The sequence below is a fragment of the Cicer arietinum genome, chromosome 5 (assembly GCF_000331145.2).
Source record: "Cicer arietinum cultivar CDC Frontier isolate Library 1 chromosome 5, Cicar.CDCFrontier_v2.0, whole genome shotgun sequence".
Classification (NCBI taxonomy): Eukaryota; Viridiplantae; Streptophyta; class Magnoliopsida; order Fabales; family Fabaceae; genus Cicer; species Cicer arietinum.
Window position 1 is genome coordinate 26,717,344 of NC_021164.2, and position 23,130 is coordinate 26,740,473.

Sequence of the window (23,130 nt, forward strand, 5' to 3'; positions counted from 1 at the left end):
CTTATTGATTATGGCTACTTATGAAGATTTTCTTTGGTGGTTAGAGTATTGTCAAAACTCGAGTTCCGTTGTTTCAACTGCACAAAGTGGTAAGTCACTTGTTTGCATCTCACTTTCTCATAGCCCATGGATTCTCGATTCTGGTGCATCTGATCACATTACTGGTAATAAGACTCTTTTCTCCCCTCTCAACATCTGGTTATTTACCTAGGATAGTCTCAGCCAATGGTTCCCAAACACAGTCTCAAGGGATTGGCACTGTCCAAATCCTCCCTACTCTGTTAGTTAAATCTGTCCTTTATGTGCCTGGATGCCCATTTAATTTAATTTCTATCAGTCGATTGACTCGTTCTCATGACTGTGTTGTCACATTTACTAATTGCAATGTTACTTTGCAAGACCGAATATCAGGACGACAAATTGGTGTCGGATGTGAGTCTAATGGTCTTTATTATCTCTCAAACCCATCAACAGCGTGCCCTACCACATATTCTCCTCTTACTATACATGCTCAGTTAGGTCATCCGAGTCTTCCCAAACTTCAACAATTAGTACCTAATCTAACCAAAATATCTAGCTTAAATTGTGAGTCGTGTCAATTAGGGAAACACACTCGTAGTCATTTCACTGATCGAGCTAATAAACGAGCTTCCTCCCCATTTGCTTTAGTTCACTCAGATGTTTGGGGTCCCTCTCGTACTATTTCCACACTTGAGTCTAGATATTTTGTTACCTTTATCGATGATTTTTCCCGTTGTACGTGGTTATTTTTAATGAAAAATAGGTCTGAATTATTTTCTATTTTTGAACAATTTTATAAGGAAATTAAAACTCAATTTGGTGTATCCATTCGCACTTTGCGCAGTGATAATGCCCGTGAATATTTGTCCCATCAATTTCAAAATTTTATGACCTCTAACGGCATTCTTCATCAAACATCTTGTGCTCATACACCTCAACAAAATGGGGTAGCCGAACGCAAAAATCGGCACCTTATTGAAACCACTCGTACTCTCCTTCTTCATGGTAATGTACCATCTCGCTTTTGGGGCGATGCTGTTCTAACGGCGTGCTATCTTATAAATCGCATGCCTTCGTCTGCTCTTGATAACAAAGTCCCTCACTCGATCCTCTTTCCTGGTACCCCTCTTCACTCACTTCCTCCTCGGGTCTTCGGATCTACATGTTTTGTCCACAATCTCACTCCTGGTCTTGACAAACTTTCAGCTCGATCATTAAAATGTGTCTTTCTGGGTTATCATCGGTCCCAAAAAGGTTATCGTTGTTATTCTCCTACTCTTCGACGATATCTCATATCGGTTGATGTCACATTTTTTGAGTCTGTTACATACTATGAGTCGCTTCCTGATCCTTTGTCTGCAACTATTCCTCTGGACCTACCAAAGTCTATTTCACCTTCTCTTTTACCATTAGAGCCTATTACGTATGCCCCACCTGAGACACCTCCTGTGGCCCCTCCCACTGTCCCACTTGAGACTCCTCTTGTTGATCCTCCAACTGTACAACCTCTTCAGACATATCGTCGTCGTCAACCACCATCGGTTGTACATGTCCCTACACCTGTTCTTGATACCGAGGTCACTCCAGACGCTCCTTCACCGCCACCTCCTTCTTTATCGGATCCGACCCTTGATATTCCTATTGCTATTCGTAAAGGTATACGTCCTACTCGTAACCCATCCCCTCATTACATTGGCTTGAGTTACCATCGTCTTTCTCCTTTGCATTATACTTGTTTGTCTTCCCTGTCTTCTGTTTCTATTCCTAAATCTCCAGGTGAAGCTTTATCTCACCCAGAGTGGAGACAAGCAATGATTGACGAGATGTGTGCACTTCAGAGTAGTGGTACATGGGAATTGGTTCCTTTACCGTCGGGAAAGTCTTTAGTAGGATGTCGTTGGCTTTATACGGTGAAAGTTGGTCCTGATGGTAAGATTGATCGTTTTAAAGCTCGTTTGGTAGCAAAAGGGTACACTCAAGTTTTTGGCCTCGATTACAGTGATACTTTCTCCCCTGTGGCTAAGATGGCCTCTGTTAGACTACTCCTCTCTATTGCAGCCATCAGACATTGGTCTCTACATCAACTTGACATTAAAAATGCTTTTTTGCATGGTGACCTTGAAGAAGAAGTGTATATGGAGCAACCACCTGGGTTTGTTGCTCAGGGGGAGTCCTCTACCATGGTTTGTCGACTTCAGAGGTCTCTCTATGGTCTTAAACAGTCTCCTCGAGCTTGGTTTGGTAGATTTAGCACAGTAGTGCAACAATTTGGCATGATTCGAAGTGAAGCTGATCATTCTCTTTTTTATCGTCACTCAACCCAAGGGTGCATTTACTTGATTGTCTATGTAGATGATATTGTCATAACTGGTAGTGATCAACAGGGCATACTCCAATTGAAACAACATTTATCTCATCAGTTTCAAACTAAAGATCTTGGCAAGCTCCGCTACTTCTTGGGTATTGAGGTAGCCCAATCTAAGGACGGCTTAGTAATTTCACAAAGAAAATATGCTATGGATATTCTTGAAGAGACAGGTTTGTTGAATGCCAAACCGGTTGACACTCCTATGGATCCAAACGTCAAACTTCTACCTAATCATGGGGAGCCATTTTTAGATTCAGGGAGATACAGAAGATTGGTTGGTAAATTAAACTACCTCACAGTCACCCGTCCAGACATTTCTTTTGCAGTCAGTGTGGTAAGTCAATTCTTAAATTCTCCTTGTCAAGAACACTGGGATGCTGTGATACGAATCTTGAAATACATTAAAGGTGCTCCAGGAAAAGGTCTAATTTATGAAAACAGAGGACATACTCAGATAGTTGGTTATTCAGATGCCGATTGGGCAGGCTCACCCATTGATAGACGATCCACTTCTGGGTATTGTGTACTTGTTGGAGGAAACTTAATATCTTGGAAGAGTAAGAAACAAAGTGTAGTTGCAAGATCTAGCGCTGAAGCTGAATACAGGGCTATGGCATTAGTGACTTGTGAGCTCATTTGGTTGAAACAGTTACTCAAAGAGCTTCAATTTAAAGAGGCAACACAAATGACATTAATATGTGATAATCAAGCAGCATTGCACATTGCCTCTAATCCAGTTTTTCATGAGAGGACCAAGCATATTGAGATAGATTGTCACTTTGTAAGGGAGAAGATCGAATCAGGCGACATCACCACTAGTTTTGTTAATTCCAATAATCAATTGGCAGATGTATTCACTAAGTCTCTGAGAGGTCCTCGAATCAGTTATATATGTAACAAGCTTGGTGCATATGATTTATATGCTCCAGCTTGAGGGGGAGTGTTGAAAATATATTTATATTTATTACATATCATGTAAATAGGGATAATATCTCCCATATTTATTTTTGTATTTATTGCCTTGAGCCTATATAAAACAGACTCCGTTGTGTAGTTCAGACACACGGTTTCACCATATGTCTCTCTCATTTTCTCTTATTCAACAGTAATTATCAAGAGGAGTTTTCTAATTCCATTTTTTCCTCCTCCATTAGTAACAAACATAGAAGCTTCCATTAACTAAGATAAACATTTTCTTCTCCAAAAGAAAATCAAGCAACTCAAAGTGTTTCACAAAATAAGAGTGGAGTCATCAATGAAATTCACAAACATTGTCCCAGAAGAGGAGCTCACAAAAAAGTTAATTATGCAAAAATTTCTACTAGCCATGTTTATGCCATTATGGGATAGTCATGCTTACCCCATTATTGCTTATGAATATGATCTTGCTCCTCATATTGTCAGTATATTTCAACTCCTTGTTTAGACGAATGAAACTCTAACATCAAGCTAAATAGAAACCGCAAATGTGGTTTGAATGCACCTATTTTTGAGCAACATTTGACTAACCCTAGCTTTTGCTTCTTTATCACATGCCTCACATATGCTTGCTTGGCTGGTCTCAAATTCTATTTCTTTCTCGTACCATTTGTGGCTTCTGTTTTCTACAATATAGATCTTTTGGCCGCTAGAGTTGTTGAATCGTCAAACTCGTCTTCAGTTTCATCGTATCCATGGCTTCCAATCTATATATCTTTATATTTAGCAACATTATTTGTATTGTCAGATTAAGAACTAGATCTCAAAAGGAAGACAATATTGATATTTGCTAAAATTAAAGAGATCTTGGATGCCTTGGATATGATGATAGTGAAGACGAGTTTGAAAATTCCACACTGCCTAGCAATGATACAAAACCTTAAAAGATGGCCAATGGATCTAATTTGTTAGACAGCCAAAATCTTAGCTGCAATTGGTAAGAGAGAGAGTTTGAGACAAGTCAACAACATATGGGTGTCAAACGATAAAGAAGAAAGAGCTAGATCCAATTAATATATTGCTCGTGTATTGTGCCAAGCCAAAATATCATTCCATCTTGTAAAGTTGAAGAGCTTTAGAGACATGGTTTCATCATTGGTGCCTACGGATCACATTGTCAGTTCCTAGTTTGTTTTTTGTCAGTTCCTAGTCATCATGATTTAGAGTTCATCTCCTAAACAACAAGTTGGAATACACAATCTGATAAAAGGCCATAAGGAGAATTGGAATAAGCATGATTTTTTGGTTACCTATATCAAAGTAACATAATTTGTTACAAGCCCAAGGAAACGTGAATTGGCTTGCGATTACCAGTTCGCGGTACTTTTGTGAATTTGTTTGCAAAAATTCATGCATAATTAGCATGAAACAATGTACAAGAAAGGCAACTGCCTCACTTTAATTGAAACTAATATTAACCTTTAGTATTAAACTATTGCACTAGGCATTGGATAATGATATTCACTTTATGATAGTGGATTACCACGTGGCCACAAGTGCTTTATATCTTGATGCATACACTGGCATGCAATACTACACTTATAATAGCTAACTTACCTATATATGTATACAAAACATCCGTTATGGGACTAGTGTTGGTTCTCTCCACACGACACACATTTCTGACTTTGTCCTTTTCCTTCTTAGTCAATATGGTATTTGGAAAAAGAGACTATATGCGGCATTTTCATCTGATAGTCAAGATTCAACCAGTGATGAGGAAGGCTCTCAAAGTCTACCTCTACCCCTTGTAAAAAAATTCAGCAGCTTGTACACGTTCAACCAATGAGCACAATGAGGGCATTTTTGAAGACTTATTTATCTGATCAACATATATGTATGAACCAATAGAGTATCTAATCATTAAAATTGGACCATAAATATTTTGGAGTATCTTTTTGATGAAATAAACCCTTTTTGACTGAGACACATGACTGATAATAGCTGAAGAAAAAGAGTTACATAAACCATTACCATTAGATGAGGGCATACTTGACGCAGTACCAAGACCTCTATTTCCACATTGTGTGCAACACGCAATTGTTGAGATAGAGGTATGGAAGACAACGTAGGAAGATGCAAGGCGCAGCCCTTCACTAAATTTCCAATTTATTTGTCCTGAATTGGGCCTAAGGAATTTAGACCTAGAATAAGGATCTCCCAGACCCTTCTTTCATCAACCCAGAGGCTATAATCAAATTGGGCCAGGCCCATTAGGTCTAGAATTTTACCACACTTATCAAATACCAACTTGGTCCGTCTCCCATCCCCTTCAACAAAGTACAAGCTTCAAAGGTGAAGGCCAATGGTGACTCATTCCCCTGTAATCTAATGGTTGTTCCATGTACATCAGCATCTAACGAGCCTCATTGTCGTCGTTTGTCACTATTCAGTATCGCATGTGGCCGTTTGTTGTGTGGTTCCCATGGAATTCGTTATTCATCAATGGTAAATGTGTTGTCAGACTTGGAGTAGTTTGGATAACTTTGGCCGCCACAAGCAGATAAGCATCTGCAGGTTCCGCCAGAGGTGGTGGCTCGACCATACTCACCCCCTCTTTAACCAATTCCCACGATGTCTTTTCTTCATCACTCTCCTTTGTTACCATCTCCATCTTCTTCGCTGTTGCACCAACTATTATTTTGGACCAAGGTACTAATAGTTGTACGTTGCTTCCTAGTCGTCAGCAGTTCTCTCTATCTTTTTTACCACAGGTTCATCTCTTATTCCTATTGCTTTCCACAACTCTGTTTTTGCTTCTGGACTTTCCAGCAACAACTCCTCCATGTTTCATCTGTGCACCAAACCTTCTAATCATAGCCCTGGAAAATAACTTCCAGTCAGCATTGAGGTCTTCTTGACATCGAAAATTGAACCAATACATGGCCTCTCCCTCCATTCTTGTGAATGCCCATTGCAGCATATCATTTGGGTGAGTTTCGTTCTCCTCAAAGAACCTCTCAGCTCTTACAATCCACCCAATGGGATCTGTCCCCATAAAATCTGGAAGCTCTACCTTCTTGGCCCAAACGTCCTCCATTTCTCCTAAAGCGGCCTCTCCCTCGAGTATCTAGTAGGTTGGACCAATTGATAGAAACCCAAAAATTAAGTGAAACTACAAGATGTATTATTGATGAGAAACAAGATGTATTACAGAAGTGAAAATCCCTGTAACCCGAGAGCACAACTCCTCAGAGAAGAAATAATTCTCTCTGCCCAAACCTCTTAGGTCCTAACTGAAAATATTATGAACGATGTCCCTTCTCTCTCTTCCATCTTATAACAGAATGGGTTATACAATTTGCTCACCCCTCATTCTCTTGCCACGTCACATTATTTCCCACCTCTTTCCTATATTTGTATAACATCACTTGCTAACTCTCCACATAATGGGCTTGTGCAACCAATTAAGTAATTGTCTATTTGGGCTCACATTTTCATCTGGGGTCCTCCCAAGTTGTCACTTTTAAAAGTGGCATGGTAACTTTGGGTGAGCAAAATCACAGAAAAACCCTTGCACCTAGTGTGAAACTAAAAATACAACTATTTATTTTAAGTTTTAATGTTTAAATTTTAAGGCATACTTTTTTAGTTTTGCAGCTCAGTGGTGGTGAATGCATGGCAACAAAGCTCCAAAATTGCAAAACCTAGCTATCAAGATTTTTAGCATGGAATCTAGTACAACAGAATGTGAACGCAGTTGGAACGTATGGGCAAGTAGCGGTCATAACACTTAATATCTTTTTGTTTTAGTTTAATGGTCAAACATATTATAATGTTATAGGATTAGAATTTTACTTATATATAATATAATTATATTTATATTGCAATTCTTTCAGAAAAAAAAAATTTGACCATAAGAAGTTGCATGATTTAGTTTACGTCAATTACAAATTAAAAAGTAATACTATAGATGAAATTGACCCAACTTCACTCAATCACATGATGTGTTCAATGAATGGTTACTAGGAGAAATATATGATAATAATGATGTTAGAAATGAGTTGGTTTTTGGTTATGACAGCTAAATTATGCAATTCTTTATGAAGCTTCGAGGGATGGAAACCCTAGAACATATACTAAGTAAAAGATGGGGAAAAGAAAGTTGCCATAGACTGGTGTTACAATTGCCAAAACTTATCTGAAACATCATGCAACAACTTCAACCTCAAAAGGGATGGTTAAGGTGGTTGAACATGAAGATGAATTGTTGTGGAATCTGAATGAAAACAGGAAAGAGGGAAATGATCCACTTGACAACGAAAATGAAGATTTACTGTGTTTGCATTGCTTTTTACTAACTTTTTGTTATTTTGATGTCTTGAACTTCATGAAAATGAGATTGTCAGTAGTTTATGACATTATGATTATGAGACAAATGATATTTCTATCAATTTAAGCATATGGTTATTGATATATGTTGCTAGTTTTTTCGTTTTTTACTTATTTCTACAACTGTTTTAATGTATTTACATACTATGTTGTATTTGATTGTCCGCCATAGGCCACTCTGCCATCTGCCGCTTACAACAATAGTTTGCCAATAAGTATTTTACGAGTGATTTATGGAATTCGTGAAAGGAAAAAGAAAAGGAACTATTTTATTCTTGTTAGATTAGACGCCACAAATACGAGAAGATTTTAACAAACTGCTACACAAACAACTATAACCAGACACAAGACAGTCAAGTTTCAAGACCCACTTCTCAAAGCCAGGCACCATAACCAAGCAAATGATACAAAAGGATCATTATTATATACTCCATATACAAAAGCTATCCTCAATTAAGTAAAAGAAAACAGAAGTTAGAAACTTACATCCGAAAATGTGAACATCAACCATCAACTTAAATGCATGTTAGCAAGAAAATCCGACAGCCTGATAGCATCATTTATGAAGTTAGTGAAATTGGAAGGATCAAAGAGCACAAGGCCAAACATAAGAACCGTGAAATGGTAGGGAGAAACCTGATGTCTTTGGCAATTATGGTGTCACCATCTGCAGCCCCAAGATGTCGCAAAGCTACCTCCTCAAGACGGCCGTCTCGATATGCATGCTGCATTTAAGGATAACAGAAACTAATTAGGGTCTAGTTATTCTGTAAGCACTAATTTCATACACAGTTTAAAGCCTCACGGTATCCAAACATTATAATTTAATGCTAGGTAGGAGAATAGAAATTGTATGCCTGCAAACCTAAATATACTTGGTTACCAGAAATAAGTTGCAGTCATTAACTTCAAGACTGTAAAAAAAATTTAAGTCATGAAGAAAACTGAAGTGCACTCACATTAAACTGAACCTAGTACACATTGGTTTCTATGGCCTTGTTTGGATAAACAATTTAACAAAGCATTTATCATATAAATGCTTATATAAGCTATTCTATAACAACTTTTGTAGCTCTCCATAAGCTATCCTGGAGAGCTAATGGAAATAAAGTAATAAACTGAAAACAACTTTTGTACATGTCATAATTAGTTTCAATAAGCTCTTCCAAACAGTCTCATAAATGCTTATACCAAAAGATAAGCTCAAATAAGTCAATCCAAACAAACCCTATATAAAAGATGATTTACTAATGTCGTAAAGCATCAAGGCTTAGAAAAAGGAAATCTAACAGGTGCCGAGATATATAAGATAACTAATGCCTTGGCAGGAAAAGTAAAATGGTCCAAACAGGGAGGAGTTGGAGGAGGAAAAGCAAAAAATAGAACTAATATTCAAATATTTACCTTGTAGAAGCAGCTAGTTCCAAAAGGGCAGTTTCCATCCCCAAAGTCAAAATGCTTGCAGTCAATTGACCTAAAATGGTATTCAAACAATACAAAAATAAAAATATCAGAAAAGGCTTGACACATTAACTCTGAACTATTATTTTGCCTATCAGGAAATACAGGATATGTGCATATGTTTAACCATAAGCCATCCAAGGTTTCCATATAACTAGTTGTGTAGCACATACACTCCAGATTGAAGGCATGACTGATTATACATTCAACTTCTTACATTTTTCAAATAATTATTTGTGTTAACGTGTCAGTGTTGTGTCCTAGTCCGTGTTTTTGTCAATGCTTCATACATGATTAAATTGTGGATCAATTAGATAGAAAAGGCAAAACAAAATACATAAATAGATGTTGTGAGTGATGAAGAAATTACTTGAGCTTTGCCTTGTAGGTATCGATGATTTCCAGTTTCTCATCACTTGTAGCATACCAAATAACACTTGGAACGACAAAGTAAGATAGCTTGCGACATATAGGACATGCCCGCAATGTGCTATTAACATCCATCCCTAATGTCGGGTTACTACTACGCCAATTTCTAATACACGATATGCAGAATGGATGATCGCATTCAGATAGCAGCCCAAACTTACGTTCAGCTGCTGTAGGCTTTGAAAGAACGCGCTCCAGGCAAACACTGCATTCGATTTCTTGACTTCTTTTCAATGCCTCAAGATGCTTTTGCTTATTTTCGCAACTCATCATATGTTCTTCTCTTTCTTCAGGCCGGAAAGGATGCAAGCAATGTCTTCCACACGAGGGGCATAAATCTCCATGTACATGAGGACATTGTTCACCTCGTGGACAGTTTCCAGCAGCAGCAAAGGAACAAATTGGAAGCTCAGAAGGCGAAGTAATTATCGATTGAACAACATCATCTTCCCTTAAGAAATCGTGATGAACAGATTCTTGATTCCAGGCTGGTATACTGGGAAGAACATAAGGAGTGTTGGAAAGAGAAAACTCGGCAGCTGTAGTAACATCGTTTGATGTAATTCTGGTATTACCAAGTACAACAGATTCTGAAACAAGGGGCTGGTTTTCGATTATTGAAGAAGATGGAGTAGAGGGCTGCGCTCGAGAAGCTTTGACATGATCATACCTGCAGCGACTACCATAAGCACAAACTCCTTTCTGATAAAAGGTGCATATCTGCAACAACAATACAACAAACACAAACGGTCAGCGAAACCTAACTCGATAACCATAAATTGGTAAGATGTTTAGGATAGAAGAGGCTGTATCACCAACATTGTTTGGAGGGGCTTTCCAGTCATGAGAAAATTCACAATGCTCCCCTTTCAGACAAGCGCCATGAGCAAAGAACTTACAAAGAACCCTAAAGGATTCAGAAGACGAGAAAATACACAAATTAGAACAGTTTTCAAGTTGCATAGGAACACAAAGAAAATTAACACCAAAGGCAAAGGGGCACACAACACGTGTCCTCAGTATCAAAAATCAAAGACACCGTTGAAAACATTATAACAATGTTTCAACAAATCGAAACACAAGCTTGATTCAAATGAATCCATAGTTAAAACACATCAACTACCATTAACAACAATCATCATGAAAAGATAGCAACATCAAATTTGCAATCTTTAGCTTATAAAATTCAAAATTGGTACAACACCAAAGATTGGTATCCACATTTATTCCCTGCCATGACCTTAAAAAAGGTCTCTAAAATAAAAAGGGCGGCAACCCAATGCACGAGCATCCCACCAAGTGAGATCCCTAGAAGGTATATGAAGCCTTACGGCGCCCAAATACCGAGATGCTGTTTCCAGGATTTGAATAGACCTCAAGATCACAAAAGCAAAGCAAAAAAAATCTCTAGGATAATAATCTAAAAATTATAACCTGAGCTTGATTGAGTTCCCAGTTCAATATGCTATCTAATCATCCAAATAACGATTTTCCAAATAATCCAATTAACGATTATCCAAAGAGGGGAAAAAACACAATTTTGTAACTTTCAATTCCTAATTTCTAAACTCTAATCAAAGAAAATAAATAAAAACAAAATTCCTCAGGAGTCAGGACATAACAACAATACAAATATTCATGAAATTCAAGAAATAACAACAATCAGAAACCCCCAATATAAAAATCACGAATCTCCTAAAACACAAATCAAAAGAAAAAAAAAATCAATTAGCCATAGAAAAAAACTATGATAATCAATCTCACCTCTTTGACATGGCAAAACCGAAACAACAATCCTTAAACTAATCGAGAGGCGTGAGGATTCAAAACCCTAAACCTCAAAGTGATTATTGATTATGGAAAAAAAATAGGTTAACAAATAAAAGGGGGGGAAAAAATAAAAATTGAGGGAGCAAAACACGTGGGGTTTTGCAGCCACTCAAAATAAGAAAAGATTTGAGAGCACCGAGAAATGGTGTTTGTGGGGTTGTGAAGATAGGATTTTTATTTAGGATTTTTATTTAAGAATAGAAAATGTGAGAAAAGATTGGAAACTTAGAAATTGAATGGAAAATAAAGAAACGTCACTTGTATTGAGAGAAAAAACATAACACACAAGTTGCACACAAGGTTTGATTCAGCTGTGTTCACAGCCTACCAAAATCTATGCCGGATCCTCTGTTTATTTGTCGTAAAGCACGTGCGTTTGCTTTTGTTTTCGTCACTCACGTGTCTTTTTTTATTCAGATAGTCTTTTTAAAGAAATTTTGTTATGATTTTTCGTAAAAAAATAAATTTATAAGTAATCTAAATATCATTTTTAATTAGTAATTGTTTTAAGTAGTTTCTCGAAAAGCTCATTTTTTATAACCGATGATATTTAGAAAAAAGTGATTTTTTTACGTCAACAAATAAAAAAAAATGCAAAAATTTATAAATTATTGAATATCAAAATCTCATATTTTTAATACATAATAAACGAACTTTAAATATATCAAAAATATTCATTTTATTTCTTAAATATATGTTGCAAGTGTTATTAAAATTTCTTATTATATAAAAAATACAATAAAATTCTCAAGTGTCTTTAATTAGTAATTTTATAAAGAAAAGTGTTGATATTTTTTTTCTAGTTGAATTGGATCTTACGAATGAAAAATGTTGATTGTTATTGAGAGATTTTTGTAAAATATAAAATAATAATATATGACAATATGTGTATAAATCATAACTATCAACTCTCATGTATGGTCACGCAATTGTTAATTGGTTAAAACTTTTATTTTTGTGTATTTTTCGTTTTCTTGTACAAATTCTTCGTACCAAATAACATCTCTCTTTTATCAATCAAATTGATTAACATAAAAATACATTTAATACCAAATTAACTAATAATAAATTCAATCAATACCAAATTGAATAATAAAAAAACACATTTGATGATTTTTCTTTAACATTTTTATAAATTCAAGGATCATAGTGATAGTGTCAAACAAAATTAAGAATCAAAATGATTATTTAAGCTATTTTTTCTTCTTTTTCTTTTTACTAAAAAACAACAATATTCATTGATTCAAATTAGTAAAATATATTAATACAATACAAATTCAAAATCGCTAAAACCAAAAAGAAAGAATTTTGGAACAAACTCACAGCATCCAAGTTTATAGCACAAAAAAACAACGCGTCTACAAATATGACCAAATTTGAGTGTAAGGAATATATATGCCTCCAGATATATAACGTTGATGACGCTAAAGTCATTGATTGAAATATGTAATGGGTCAAAGTTACTTTGACAATCTAAATCAAATGAACATTGCACCAAGACGTGTGGAACAAGAAACACAAGAAATGGAGGGGTAAGGGGGTTGAATGGTGTTTAATTTTAAAAAACGTTTTAGCAATATTAAAATCAAGTGATGAAAATAGAGTAGATAAAACATAAACACAAAATAACACAATCAATTTATCCTAGTTCACCATCAGTCTCTTCAAACTGAAGGATTTAATTCATTAATTCACCATCTGAATCACAATTGCACTGAACATCTGTTAGTCAAACTGATTGTATTCAACTCTTCTCAACTTTCTAGCATAGTGCAGTCAAGCTGTTCAAGAATCTAGCCACTATTGGACTAGGTTACAAATAGATTGTGTTTTAGAGTTTTCTAAATAACTCTCACAAAAGTGTGTTTTCAAAGTTGTACTCTAAAAAAAATATTCCTCAGCACTTAAGCAGAATAAAAGGATTAAGAGCAAAAGTGTAAGGATGGTTGTATCATACTTAGTGTAGTATTATTGTTGGGCTTTTTTAATGAGGGTTGCATGTCTTTTTATAGAGAGCATTAGGGTTTCTGGTCGTTGTCTAGATTGCAAGAAATCAACATGAATCATGATCTTTTGTATCAAATCTTTAGAGCTTGTCCATTAAAGTTTGTCCAGATATAGTCCTTGTAATTGATTCTCCGTATCTTGATATGGAAATAGAAAGAATAGAGGATATCATGATTAGAGTATATCCCATAGTCTTTCAAACCAATAACGAATTCACGGTGTTGAGCAAATGTTACACAAATTTGTCTTCTTTAGAGCATTGACTTTTTCAGAGTGATTACTTCCATCAAAGCATTGACTACTTGGAGTATTGACTTTTTATTAGAGAGTTGACTTTTAAACAGGGTCAAATGATCATATGTTTGACGTGATTATCAAAGGCAGATAGATCAGATGCTTGTTGTAGTCATTAGAGCCAGATTAATTAGAGCATTGCTTGTATTACCAAAATCACCAGAGACACATTTTAGAGCGTGTTCACCAGACATAGAATACGAAAATCAATGTGGAGTCTTGGTGTTCCTTTAACTTAGTCTAATCATCATAGGATGTAGTGTAAAGTCATTCAAAATAAACTTCAGTTGGGAACTACACACTTAATTAGAACATTAATGCTCTAAATTGTTCCCATAAAATAATTTTGTTATCATCAAAATAAGTAACGGTCATAGTTCTGCAAACTAACTTGGTTCTAACAATTTCCCCCTTTTTTATGATCACATACATCTATTTTGAGATTTTTTTTTAATTTAACAGAAGTAACATAGAATATTATAGCAAGGCTCCCCCTTAATATATGCAAGTTTAAATGTAAGAGTGATGAGAGATATTCTGACAAGATAATTGATATGCATTAGTAATTGCAATTAAGAAAGAACTTGAAATTTTCATTAAATTTTTTCAAGATATTCTTCCCCTTTTGTCATCATACAAAAAGAGTAGAGTAGCTAACAAGAAGAAAAGCAAAAACGTACAATAAAGGAAAAGAAATACACATAGATAAACCAAAAAATACAGAGAACTACAAATTTGGGTTGGTCAACCTAGTTAAGATTAAACTGAGGATAATCTAAATGTTTTCTTTATTCTTGGTTGAGCTTTCAGTCGATCAAAGTCTTCCTTATTGAAGAACTAGGAAGGATCAAACATGGGGCCATAGGGTGTGACAAATGTACTTCTAGAGGCAGATTCTACAAAACTTGAAGCAGCAACATTAAGAACATCCAAGGAGGGTATCTTAATCTATGGAATGAGTATAGGGAACTACAATGGTGCTAACGGAGCAACCACTAGGAATTTCAGATGAACATCACTAGAGGGAGATGAGTCTTCCCTTGATGAGCCTTCTAACGTGGCTAATAGTAGCTTTTTGGACTGATTGCTCTTGACTTTCTGAAGTTGTAAGATCCATAGATAGAGGATCTCAGTTGTTTGTCTGAAAGCGGCAAAGCTCTTGGAGGACAACAACATTCCATGATTCATATTGTCCCTTATCTATTTGGTGACAAGCGAAAGGACCTTGTTCCACTTGGTTGAAATGTCATTAGGGTCCAAACTTTGAGCATTCCTATTGCGTGTTGAATTAATTTTAGCAATAAGAGAGGTAATGAATGAATTGATGTTTGGAAAGATATAGTGAATGAAATGGGTGAGAGGAATGAGGTCTAAAAGGATGGTGGAAGTAGTAGGTTCAAAGGGAAAAAGAGGGGGAGAGAGGAACAAATGAGTCTTCTGAAGAGGTATAAGAAGGTAGGTGTGAGAAGGTAGGTATAAGTAGCACCTTCTCAACTTCTTTGTGAGGGGGGTTCATAAGTCTTGGTGAGGTAGGGTGAGATGTAGGGGTGGAGAAGGTAGGCGTTTACGGAATGGTAGAGTTTGTAGGTGTTTATAGAGGGTTAGTGTTAGTAGCTAATAGAGTTTGGTTTGGAGTGTTGGTCTTGAGAGGGAGATGACATGTTTTATATCTAAGGGATGCAAAATGTTCTTCTATGATAGCCTCAAATATTTCATTCAAGGTGTCAGTGTTAGAGTCAATAAAAGTATTAGGTGCAGGGTTAGAGGAAGGGCCAACTAAGTTCGTATATTGGGTAGATGGTATGAGAGGTTCTTTTCAAATTGTTCATTACTACTCATATTACCAAAGATAGCAGAAGGAGTAGTTTGCTCAAAGTTTGGTGTTATCTTTTGTTTCTTCCTCATAATGAGGTTTGTTGCACCCTTATTTGCACTGTTTCTTCTTCCTGCTCTATACTCAGTGTCTTGACAATCCTTTTTCTCTTCTTCTTGAAACCTTGATCAAGACATCAAATTCTCACCAAGGAACATATAGCTTCCACTGGTGCTTTTCCTTTCTTACTTGTCTCCAACATAGCCAACATAAAAAAATCTAGCTCGCACGTGCACAAAAAAAAAAAACAATATATTAGGTCTATAGATAGTTAAGTAGAGGAGAGAACCAATCGTTCCCATGTATACCTTATGGTCTACCTTTTTACCTGACTCATCCTTACCAAGAGAACAAGTTTGATGCATAGATGTAACTTACATTCATCCATTTTAAATTGCTTAAGTTGTTTTCTTGTGTATTTGGTCTAATGAATGAGTAGACCATCTAGGTATTGATGAATTTGGATTCCAAGAAAGAATTTTGATTCTTCTATCATGCTCATTTCAAATTTATTTTGCATTAACTTAGAAAACTCTTGGTAGAGCTTGTTGTTAGTAGAAACAAAAATGATATCATTAACATAGATTTGAACAGTGAGAAGGTTATTCTTTGATGATTTGCTAAATAAAGTAGTGACAATCTGGCCTCTTTCAAAATTATTTTTTAATAAGAAGTTGCTTAGTCTATCACACCAAGCTCTAGGAGCCTATTTCAGACTATACAAAGATTTCTTTAATTTGAAAACATAATTTGGAAATTCATTATCTTCAAAGCCAAAAGGTTATTTGACATACACTTCTTCATTATGTAACCATTTAAGAAAGCACTTTTCACATTCATTTGATACAAAATGATTTTATTAAATACTAAAAATGAAAGTAAAAGTCTAATAGCCTCTAACCTTGCCACATGGGAGAAATTTTCAGTGTGATCAATATCTTCCTGCTAATTGTATGATTTTGTTTGTTTCCCTTTCTGACATGCCTCACAAATAACATTTGATTTGTATTTAAGATTTGGAAAGCCTATCACTAAATCAAGTCTTTTCAATTTTGAGATTAATCTCAAATTGGCATGTTCTAATCTTTTGTGCCAAATAAGTTGTTCTTCATTCACATAAATAAGACATTTTGTTTCTTGTTTATCCAAATCAATAAGTTTATTTTGGAAATATTTTTTTCCTTTGGCTAGTTAATAGCATATATCCATCTATTTGACTTATTACCTTATATGACTTTTGATTGAAGACAACATCATAACCATTGTCACTTAATTGATTTATGCTTAGTAGGTTATAGATTATTCCTTTTATAAGTAAAACATTTTTAATAGGGAAGGGAACCATTACCTACTGTGTCGTGCCCAATGATCTACTCTACTGATCACCAATGAATCCTCTGTTCTTGAGGGTTAGATCTTGTAACATAGGCTTTTCTCTTTGAAGGTGCAAACACGAGAAAGGGGGTTGAGTTGTGTTTGACAAAGTTGATAACTTTTTGATAATTTATTAAAAAAATCTAGTTCGATTTTGGTGACCTACTTGGAGTATAAGCAATTAGATTCAGAGGCAACAAACAATGAAGGCATAAATAATTTGACACATACATTTACCTTGGTTCACCACTAGCTTGGCTTCATCCAGCCACCTAATTCATAAAGCTTTAATCCACTTATTCAAATACCTTGAATTCCAAAGCACCTGACCCTCCAAGTCAATCTTCCTAAACAGCCTAAAAACCCTAGACTTTTAAGGAACTACAAGCCAAGTCTTCTCCTAACAACCCCAAATTGAAGAATGAACTAAACGACTATCGAATTTGATGCAAAAGATTTGAGCTTTAAGTGTTTGCTTATAAAAAAAGTTGATAATAATAATAATAATAATAATAATAATAATAATAATAATAATAATAATAATTCGCACACTCTAATAAAAACACTTAGAAAATATTTCTAACTTCAACAAGTGTTTCTTTATTTGAACTCTAAGATGAATTTGAAATTTTGAGCTTATGAGTTCTTCAACTCTTTTCTGATTTCCGATAATCTTATTCTTCAGTCTTGAGTAATTATATATAGTTATAATTAGGGCTTCTATTTTGTTCTTTTTTAATTCTAAATTGTATCTTCATTCCTAACTTGGTCAACAATGATCTTATTCAAAAATAATTCTAAACAAGATTCTTTTTTATACTAAGTTCTTTAGCCACTTTTTATTTTTGAATCCAATATGAGCAGCTCTTCTAAATTGATAATGTTCATATTTTGTTTAGATTGAGTTTTTAAATTCTTCAGATTGATTATGTTCGTAATTTCTTCAGATTGAGTTTGTAAATTTTTTAGATTGATTCTGTTCATATTTGGTTGTAGATAAATCTTGATCAAATCTTGAGGATATCTTCTTTACAACTTGGTCAAATATTTTCTTCAATTATAAATGTAAATCAAATCTTATTTTAGATTTTATTAAATTATAAATCTAAATGAAATCTTATCTTAGATTTTCTTCCATTATAAATTTGAATCAAAACTTTTTTAGATTTTCTCCAATTATAAATTTGAATAAAATATTATTTTAGATTTTCTTCAATTAGAAATCTGAATGAAATCTTATTTTAGATTTTCTTCAATTATAAATTTGAATCAAATCTTATTTTATACTTTCTTCAAAAACACGAATCTTCTTTCATACTCTTTGAAGTCAAATATATTGTTCCCATAAAATACTTTTGTTATAATCAAAACTCTAAGTATAAAACCAACTTGGTTCCAACACTCTCGTCATGTTTCTTGAGCATCCATTGTCTAGGTATCATGAATGGTGTTTTAAGTTTGTTTATAAGGATGTCTACAAGATAAATTATTTTATTCTTAGGTACCCACCTTTGGTTGGATTCTTGTTTGTTAGTTCTGAAAGGTGTCTTATATTTCCATGTTTTTTTTTCATAGGACAAGTTCTTTTTATTGTGACCTTTCTTTAAGCAGTATACACAAGCAATATTAAGTAAGTTAACCTTAAAAAATTTCTCTAGTTTGTCAAAACTAATACCACATATATTGTTTATGCTAACACCATAGATCATATAGGCTTGTTTTCTTCTATCTATGTTGTTTACCATAAATTCTTGAGTGACTTTTTCATACCTAATATAATTACAAACTTTATCCTCCAAAGTTTTTGAAACAATTTATTTTAGACTTAGATTTTATCTTTTTAGGTTTTCGAACTCCTTTTTAAGAGAACAATATTTATTTGTTAAGTTTGTTGAGGCAAAATCCCAAATCAATGTTTTGAAGATAAACAACCAAGTTAATTAATTCATAATCATAATTTTGATTGTGTTGCTATTTAACTTGTGCTTTTGAGTGTATTATTTGAACATAGGTAATCCAGTAAACCTATACAACAAATAAAGATCATTCTGGTTCACAAGAATATCAATCCAGGCAAACCAAGATCATACTGGTTCATAAGAATATTAGTCTGGCCAAACATAGATCAAGATCATTATGGATAATTTGTTATTAAAATAATGAAATGAATCATTTCCCAGAGTACATATATTAAGTAAAACGAACTTCTAGGAAACTCATAACATGATCAAACCCAAAAGTTTAGCTAAACGAAGCAAACAACATCAAAAACAATAACCAGATCAATCTCCATATTGATAAGCTATGAATAAGTACAACTAGGACAACAAGGATGAAAAGGACATCACTCCTGCACCTTTTGCAGAAAGTCTAGCATGCGTGCAAGGCAAAAAACAGACACCAGACAACTGCTAAAAAACCACAATCACGATACTCATTCATGCACAAACAAAAAACGTTTTGTTTGCAAAGGAATAACATTATGAACAAAATAGAACACATGTCAATAAATTATCACTCTCAACAACTAGATCAGTAATGACTATAATGATTTGTCTTTATCCTTCATCCTGACTATAAAAGGAATATCAAGGTGAAGATAATGGTAAGAGTTTTCAGTGCAACCAATTCATTACAAAATAATCATACTCGAGAAATAAAAACTCTTCAATCGAGCAAAAGCTCTTGTTCTCTTACACTAGATTCAAAGATCTTTTTATTGAGTTATTGGTGACATTCAATCTCAAACAAGTGTTGAGTAGATTATGATCCTAAAACCTTCTTTTATAATTCCATTTGAAACTCAAGTCTATTTCTTAAAGATAGTTTGAGTATTTTGCAAAAATCCTTTTTGTGATTAAAAGGTATCGTGTAAAAATCCTTTTTGTACTGAAAGGTATTTGTAAAAATCATTCCAAGGTTGAAAGTTGAATATTGTAATTGATCAAGAGTGATCAAGAAAAATTGTGTGGAAGCAAGAACGTTCTTGTGTGAAGCACATTAGTGGAAAATCTCACAAATTGTGACGACTGAACATAGTCCACCTTAGGTGAAACAAGATACATCATTGTGTGATTCTCTTATCTCTATCCTTTATTATTTCTCACTCACTATCACTAATTAAGTGGAAATAATTTGTTTCATTTGTTTTTGACTAATCAAGAACGTTTTATATTTTTTTCCATGAGTAACCAAGATGGATCTTGAGTTAGTTTAAATTAAAAGCATGAATTAATATTTTTTAAAAGGGGAATCACAATTCAGACCCCCCTTCCTTGTGATTGATATTACTACTTCAATTGACATCAGAGCATGCCTCTAAGGATAAATACTAAACAAGTGTTAGAGGAAAAAATTTAGGAAGTAATGCCACAAGTGAAGTATATCGTTGAAGAAGGATCATCAAATAGACCACCTTGCTTTGATGGTACATGCTACTACTTTTTGAAAAGTAAGATGCAACTATTCTTTAAATTACAAGATATAGGAATGTGGCGTATCATAACAAATGTAAAACTTATACCAAGAGTTGATCAATGCGATTCAACATCTGGGGAAAAGAATGAAGTATACTAGACAACAGAAGACAATGCTAAGGTACTTCAAAATTCAAAAGATCAATTATTTTTGTTTTGTGCTTTGAGTAGGGAAGAAAGTGAAAGAGTTGATGAATGTGATACGGCTAAAAAAGTATGGGATACATTACAAACTCATCATGAAGGAACATGCCATGTCAAAGAAATAAGAATTGATATTGGTGTACAAAAGTTTGAATTGCTGGAGATGAATGAAGGAGAAACCATTGATGAAATGTATTCAAGATTTACAACCATAGTGAATGAAATGCGCTCTCTTAGGAAGGCATACTCAATTCAAGATAAATTAAGAAAAGCTTTGAGATGTCTCTCAATCATATGAAGACCAATAGTCGTAGTCATAAGTCAATGATCCGATGTCGTACACGGGTCAAATACAATTGATAAAATGTAAATAGAGGTAATAACCCGAATCGTTTCGCAAGGACTTCTGATATAATAATAATAGCCGAATTGAAAATTGAAATTAAAAAGAGGTTTTTTTAGATTTTTGATTTAACAGATGAGCAAAACGATTAATCCACTTATTCGAGTTTCATACCTATTACAGATTCTATCAATGAGTTTAATTTCTAATATGTGATTTTATTCTTATTTGACTATAGAATTGATCAACCAAGCGTAATCAATCCTATGTGAATTTCGTTTCTTTGATTGGATTAAGCATCACAATCATCAAAATATTACAATTAACGATCAAGCGTCGCAAAATTATAATTCAATTAAATTAAAAACTAAAACCAAACTCTGTCAAATAAATTTAATTAATCCTATTGAAATTAAATTTAAGCAATAAAAATATCAATATAATCAAATAAACAAGAATAGAATCATGAATCGAAATTGACAGTGTAACCTAAATCTCAAGGTGTTGATGAAACTCTGAACTCGTTGGTTAATCTTATAAAATTAGCCTTCCAAGAAATTAAAATAAAAACTATTTATTTCTTGTAGCAATCTGAATCCTAAAATTTTATTCATAGAAAAGAAACAAAATTGCCACTATATAGTACTCCTATTGGGCTTTAAGGTTTAAAAACAAGTGACCCGCTAATTAAAATTATTACAAAAGTCCAGATTATGAAATCTGCAATTGAGGCCCATTAAAGTTCGGAATTGGTCTTTGCTTCCAACACAAAAGTTGTAGCTTGTATTTTTAGCTTTCCAACGCTTGCTCATATGCGCCAATCCGATATCCAGAGCTCAAGTTATGACCTACAGAGCGAGAGAGAGTCAAAAATAAAATTAAAATGCAAATAATAAAATTATAATTCAAATTCGACCCAAAGTTTAGAAACAAGCTAAAAATATTAATCTAAGCTATAAAGAGCTTTTAAAATGCCAATTTAAAAAGCTAGAAACATGTGCTCAAGTGCTATGATCAAATTCCCCCACACTTAAACTTTTGCACTTCGTTCAGAACAATGCATGCGATTCCAAATATTCTTATGAATGCAAAGTGGTGAGAGAAAAAAAAAACATTTCTAGCTTAAGGCAATCATGAATAGTTTTTTTATCACAACCAAGGCAAACAAGAGGACAAGTTAACTAAAGAATGTATCATAAGTGATAGAGTCCTCCCAAGATATAAAATTCTCTCAAAGTGTTTGGAGTACTGTTTACACTCAAAGCACATCATGAAAGCTAGCACTACCATAGACTTGACAAGCCTCTATAATCTATATTTGAAACACATGCAGATAATGATCAAAAGATCTTTATTTAGGTTGTAATGTGGCCAAGGTAAGGGTGAGGTAATCCTAAGGAGACTAAGACTGAAAATCAAAGAGAATAAAGGAGTAATGATTAAGAGAGAAAAATAGCATTGAGAAGCAACTCAAGAAAACATCATTGACTTTTATTTTCACACTCTCTTTGTTCATAACACAACCAGTTTTCCTCATATATATATATATATATATATGGACAAGTTAACTAAAGAATGTATCATAAGTGATAGAGTCCTCCCAAGATATAAAATTCTCTCAAAGTGTTTGGAGTACTGTTTACACTCAAAGCACATCATGAAAGCTAGCACTACCATAGACTTGACAAGCCTCTATAATCTATATTTGAAACACATGCAGATAATGATCAAAAGATCTTTATTTAGGTTGTAATGTGGCCAAGGTAAGGGTGAGGTAATCCTAAGGAGACTAAGACTGAAAATCAAAGAGAATAAAGGAGTAATGATTAAGAGAGAAAAATAGCATTGAGAAGCAACTCAAGAAAACATCATTGACTTTTATTTTCACACTCTCTTTGTTCATAACACAACCAGTTTTCCTCATTTTTATAAATATATATACTGACTTTTATTTTCACACCCTCTTTGTTCACAACACAACCATTTTTATATATATATATATATTCATAACCCTCAAATTTAAACTGAGCACCCCTACACTTATGTTAGGAAAAACTCCTTTATCCCCCAAGATTGAGTCAATTCATTGTTTTTCACTTTTAGGCTTGTAATGAGCTATATAACAAAGAATGGGGTAATTAGGCTGGGCTTAAACAAATGGATAATTGTAGGGTAGGCTTATTTGGCTAGTAGCTTAATC

The 23,130-nt window shown here is 34.2% G+C and overlaps 2 protein-coding genes across 3 annotated transcripts in view; one reads left to right on the forward strand and one right to left on the reverse strand.

Moving 5' to 3' along the window:
• Positions 1 to 11,586, reverse strand: part of LOC101501349 (putative RING-type E3 ubiquitin transferase C3H69) — a 15,941-nt gene extending 4,355 nt beyond the window's left edge. For both annotated transcript variants that reach the window (XR_001144676.3, XM_004513232.4), the window contains exons 1-6: positions 11,354 to 11,586; positions 10,409 to 10,496; positions 9,531 to 10,309; positions 9,104 to 9,173; positions 8,336 to 8,424; positions 8,186 to 8,246 (exon numbers count right to left, since the gene is read on the reverse strand). Coding sequence is in view for 1 of the 2 variants with exons in the window: in XM_004513232.4 (XP_004513289.1) it covers positions 8,210 to 8,246; positions 8,336 to 8,424; positions 9,104 to 9,173; positions 9,531 to 10,309; positions 10,409 to 10,496; positions 11,354 to 11,364 (1,074 nt within the window). In the remaining variant the exon portion in view is untranslated. The remainder of the gene's footprint in view (positions 1 to 8,185; positions 8,247 to 8,335; positions 8,425 to 9,103; positions 9,174 to 9,530; positions 10,310 to 10,408; positions 10,497 to 11,353) is intronic.
• An 8,747-nt stretch (positions 11,587 to 20,333) lies between these two features.
• On the forward strand, positions 20,334 to 20,885 carry LOC140920405 (uncharacterized). The gene is made up of 3 exons (XM_073368678.1): positions 20,334 to 20,394; positions 20,495 to 20,564; positions 20,615 to 20,885. Exons 1-3 carry the CDS (start codon positions 20,334 to 20,336, stop codon positions 20,883 to 20,885), a joined length of 402 nt encoding a protein of 133 aa, XP_073224779.1.
• The last annotated feature ends 2,245 nt before the right edge of the window (positions 20,886 to 23,130 follow it).

Coding starts and splice junctions, on each gene's coding strand:
- LOC140920405 (XM_073368678.1), top strand. CDS start 20,334: ATGCCACAAGTGAAGTATATCGTTGAAGAAGGATCATCAAATAGACCA. Junction 20,395..20,494: donor TAGACCACCTTGCTTTGATG/GTACATGCTACT, acceptor ACTTATACCAAG/AGTTGATCAATGCGATTCAA. Junction 20,565..20,614: donor CAACAGAAGACAATGCTAAG/GTACTTCAAAAT, acceptor TGCTTTGAGTAG/GGAAGAAAGTGAAAGAGTTG.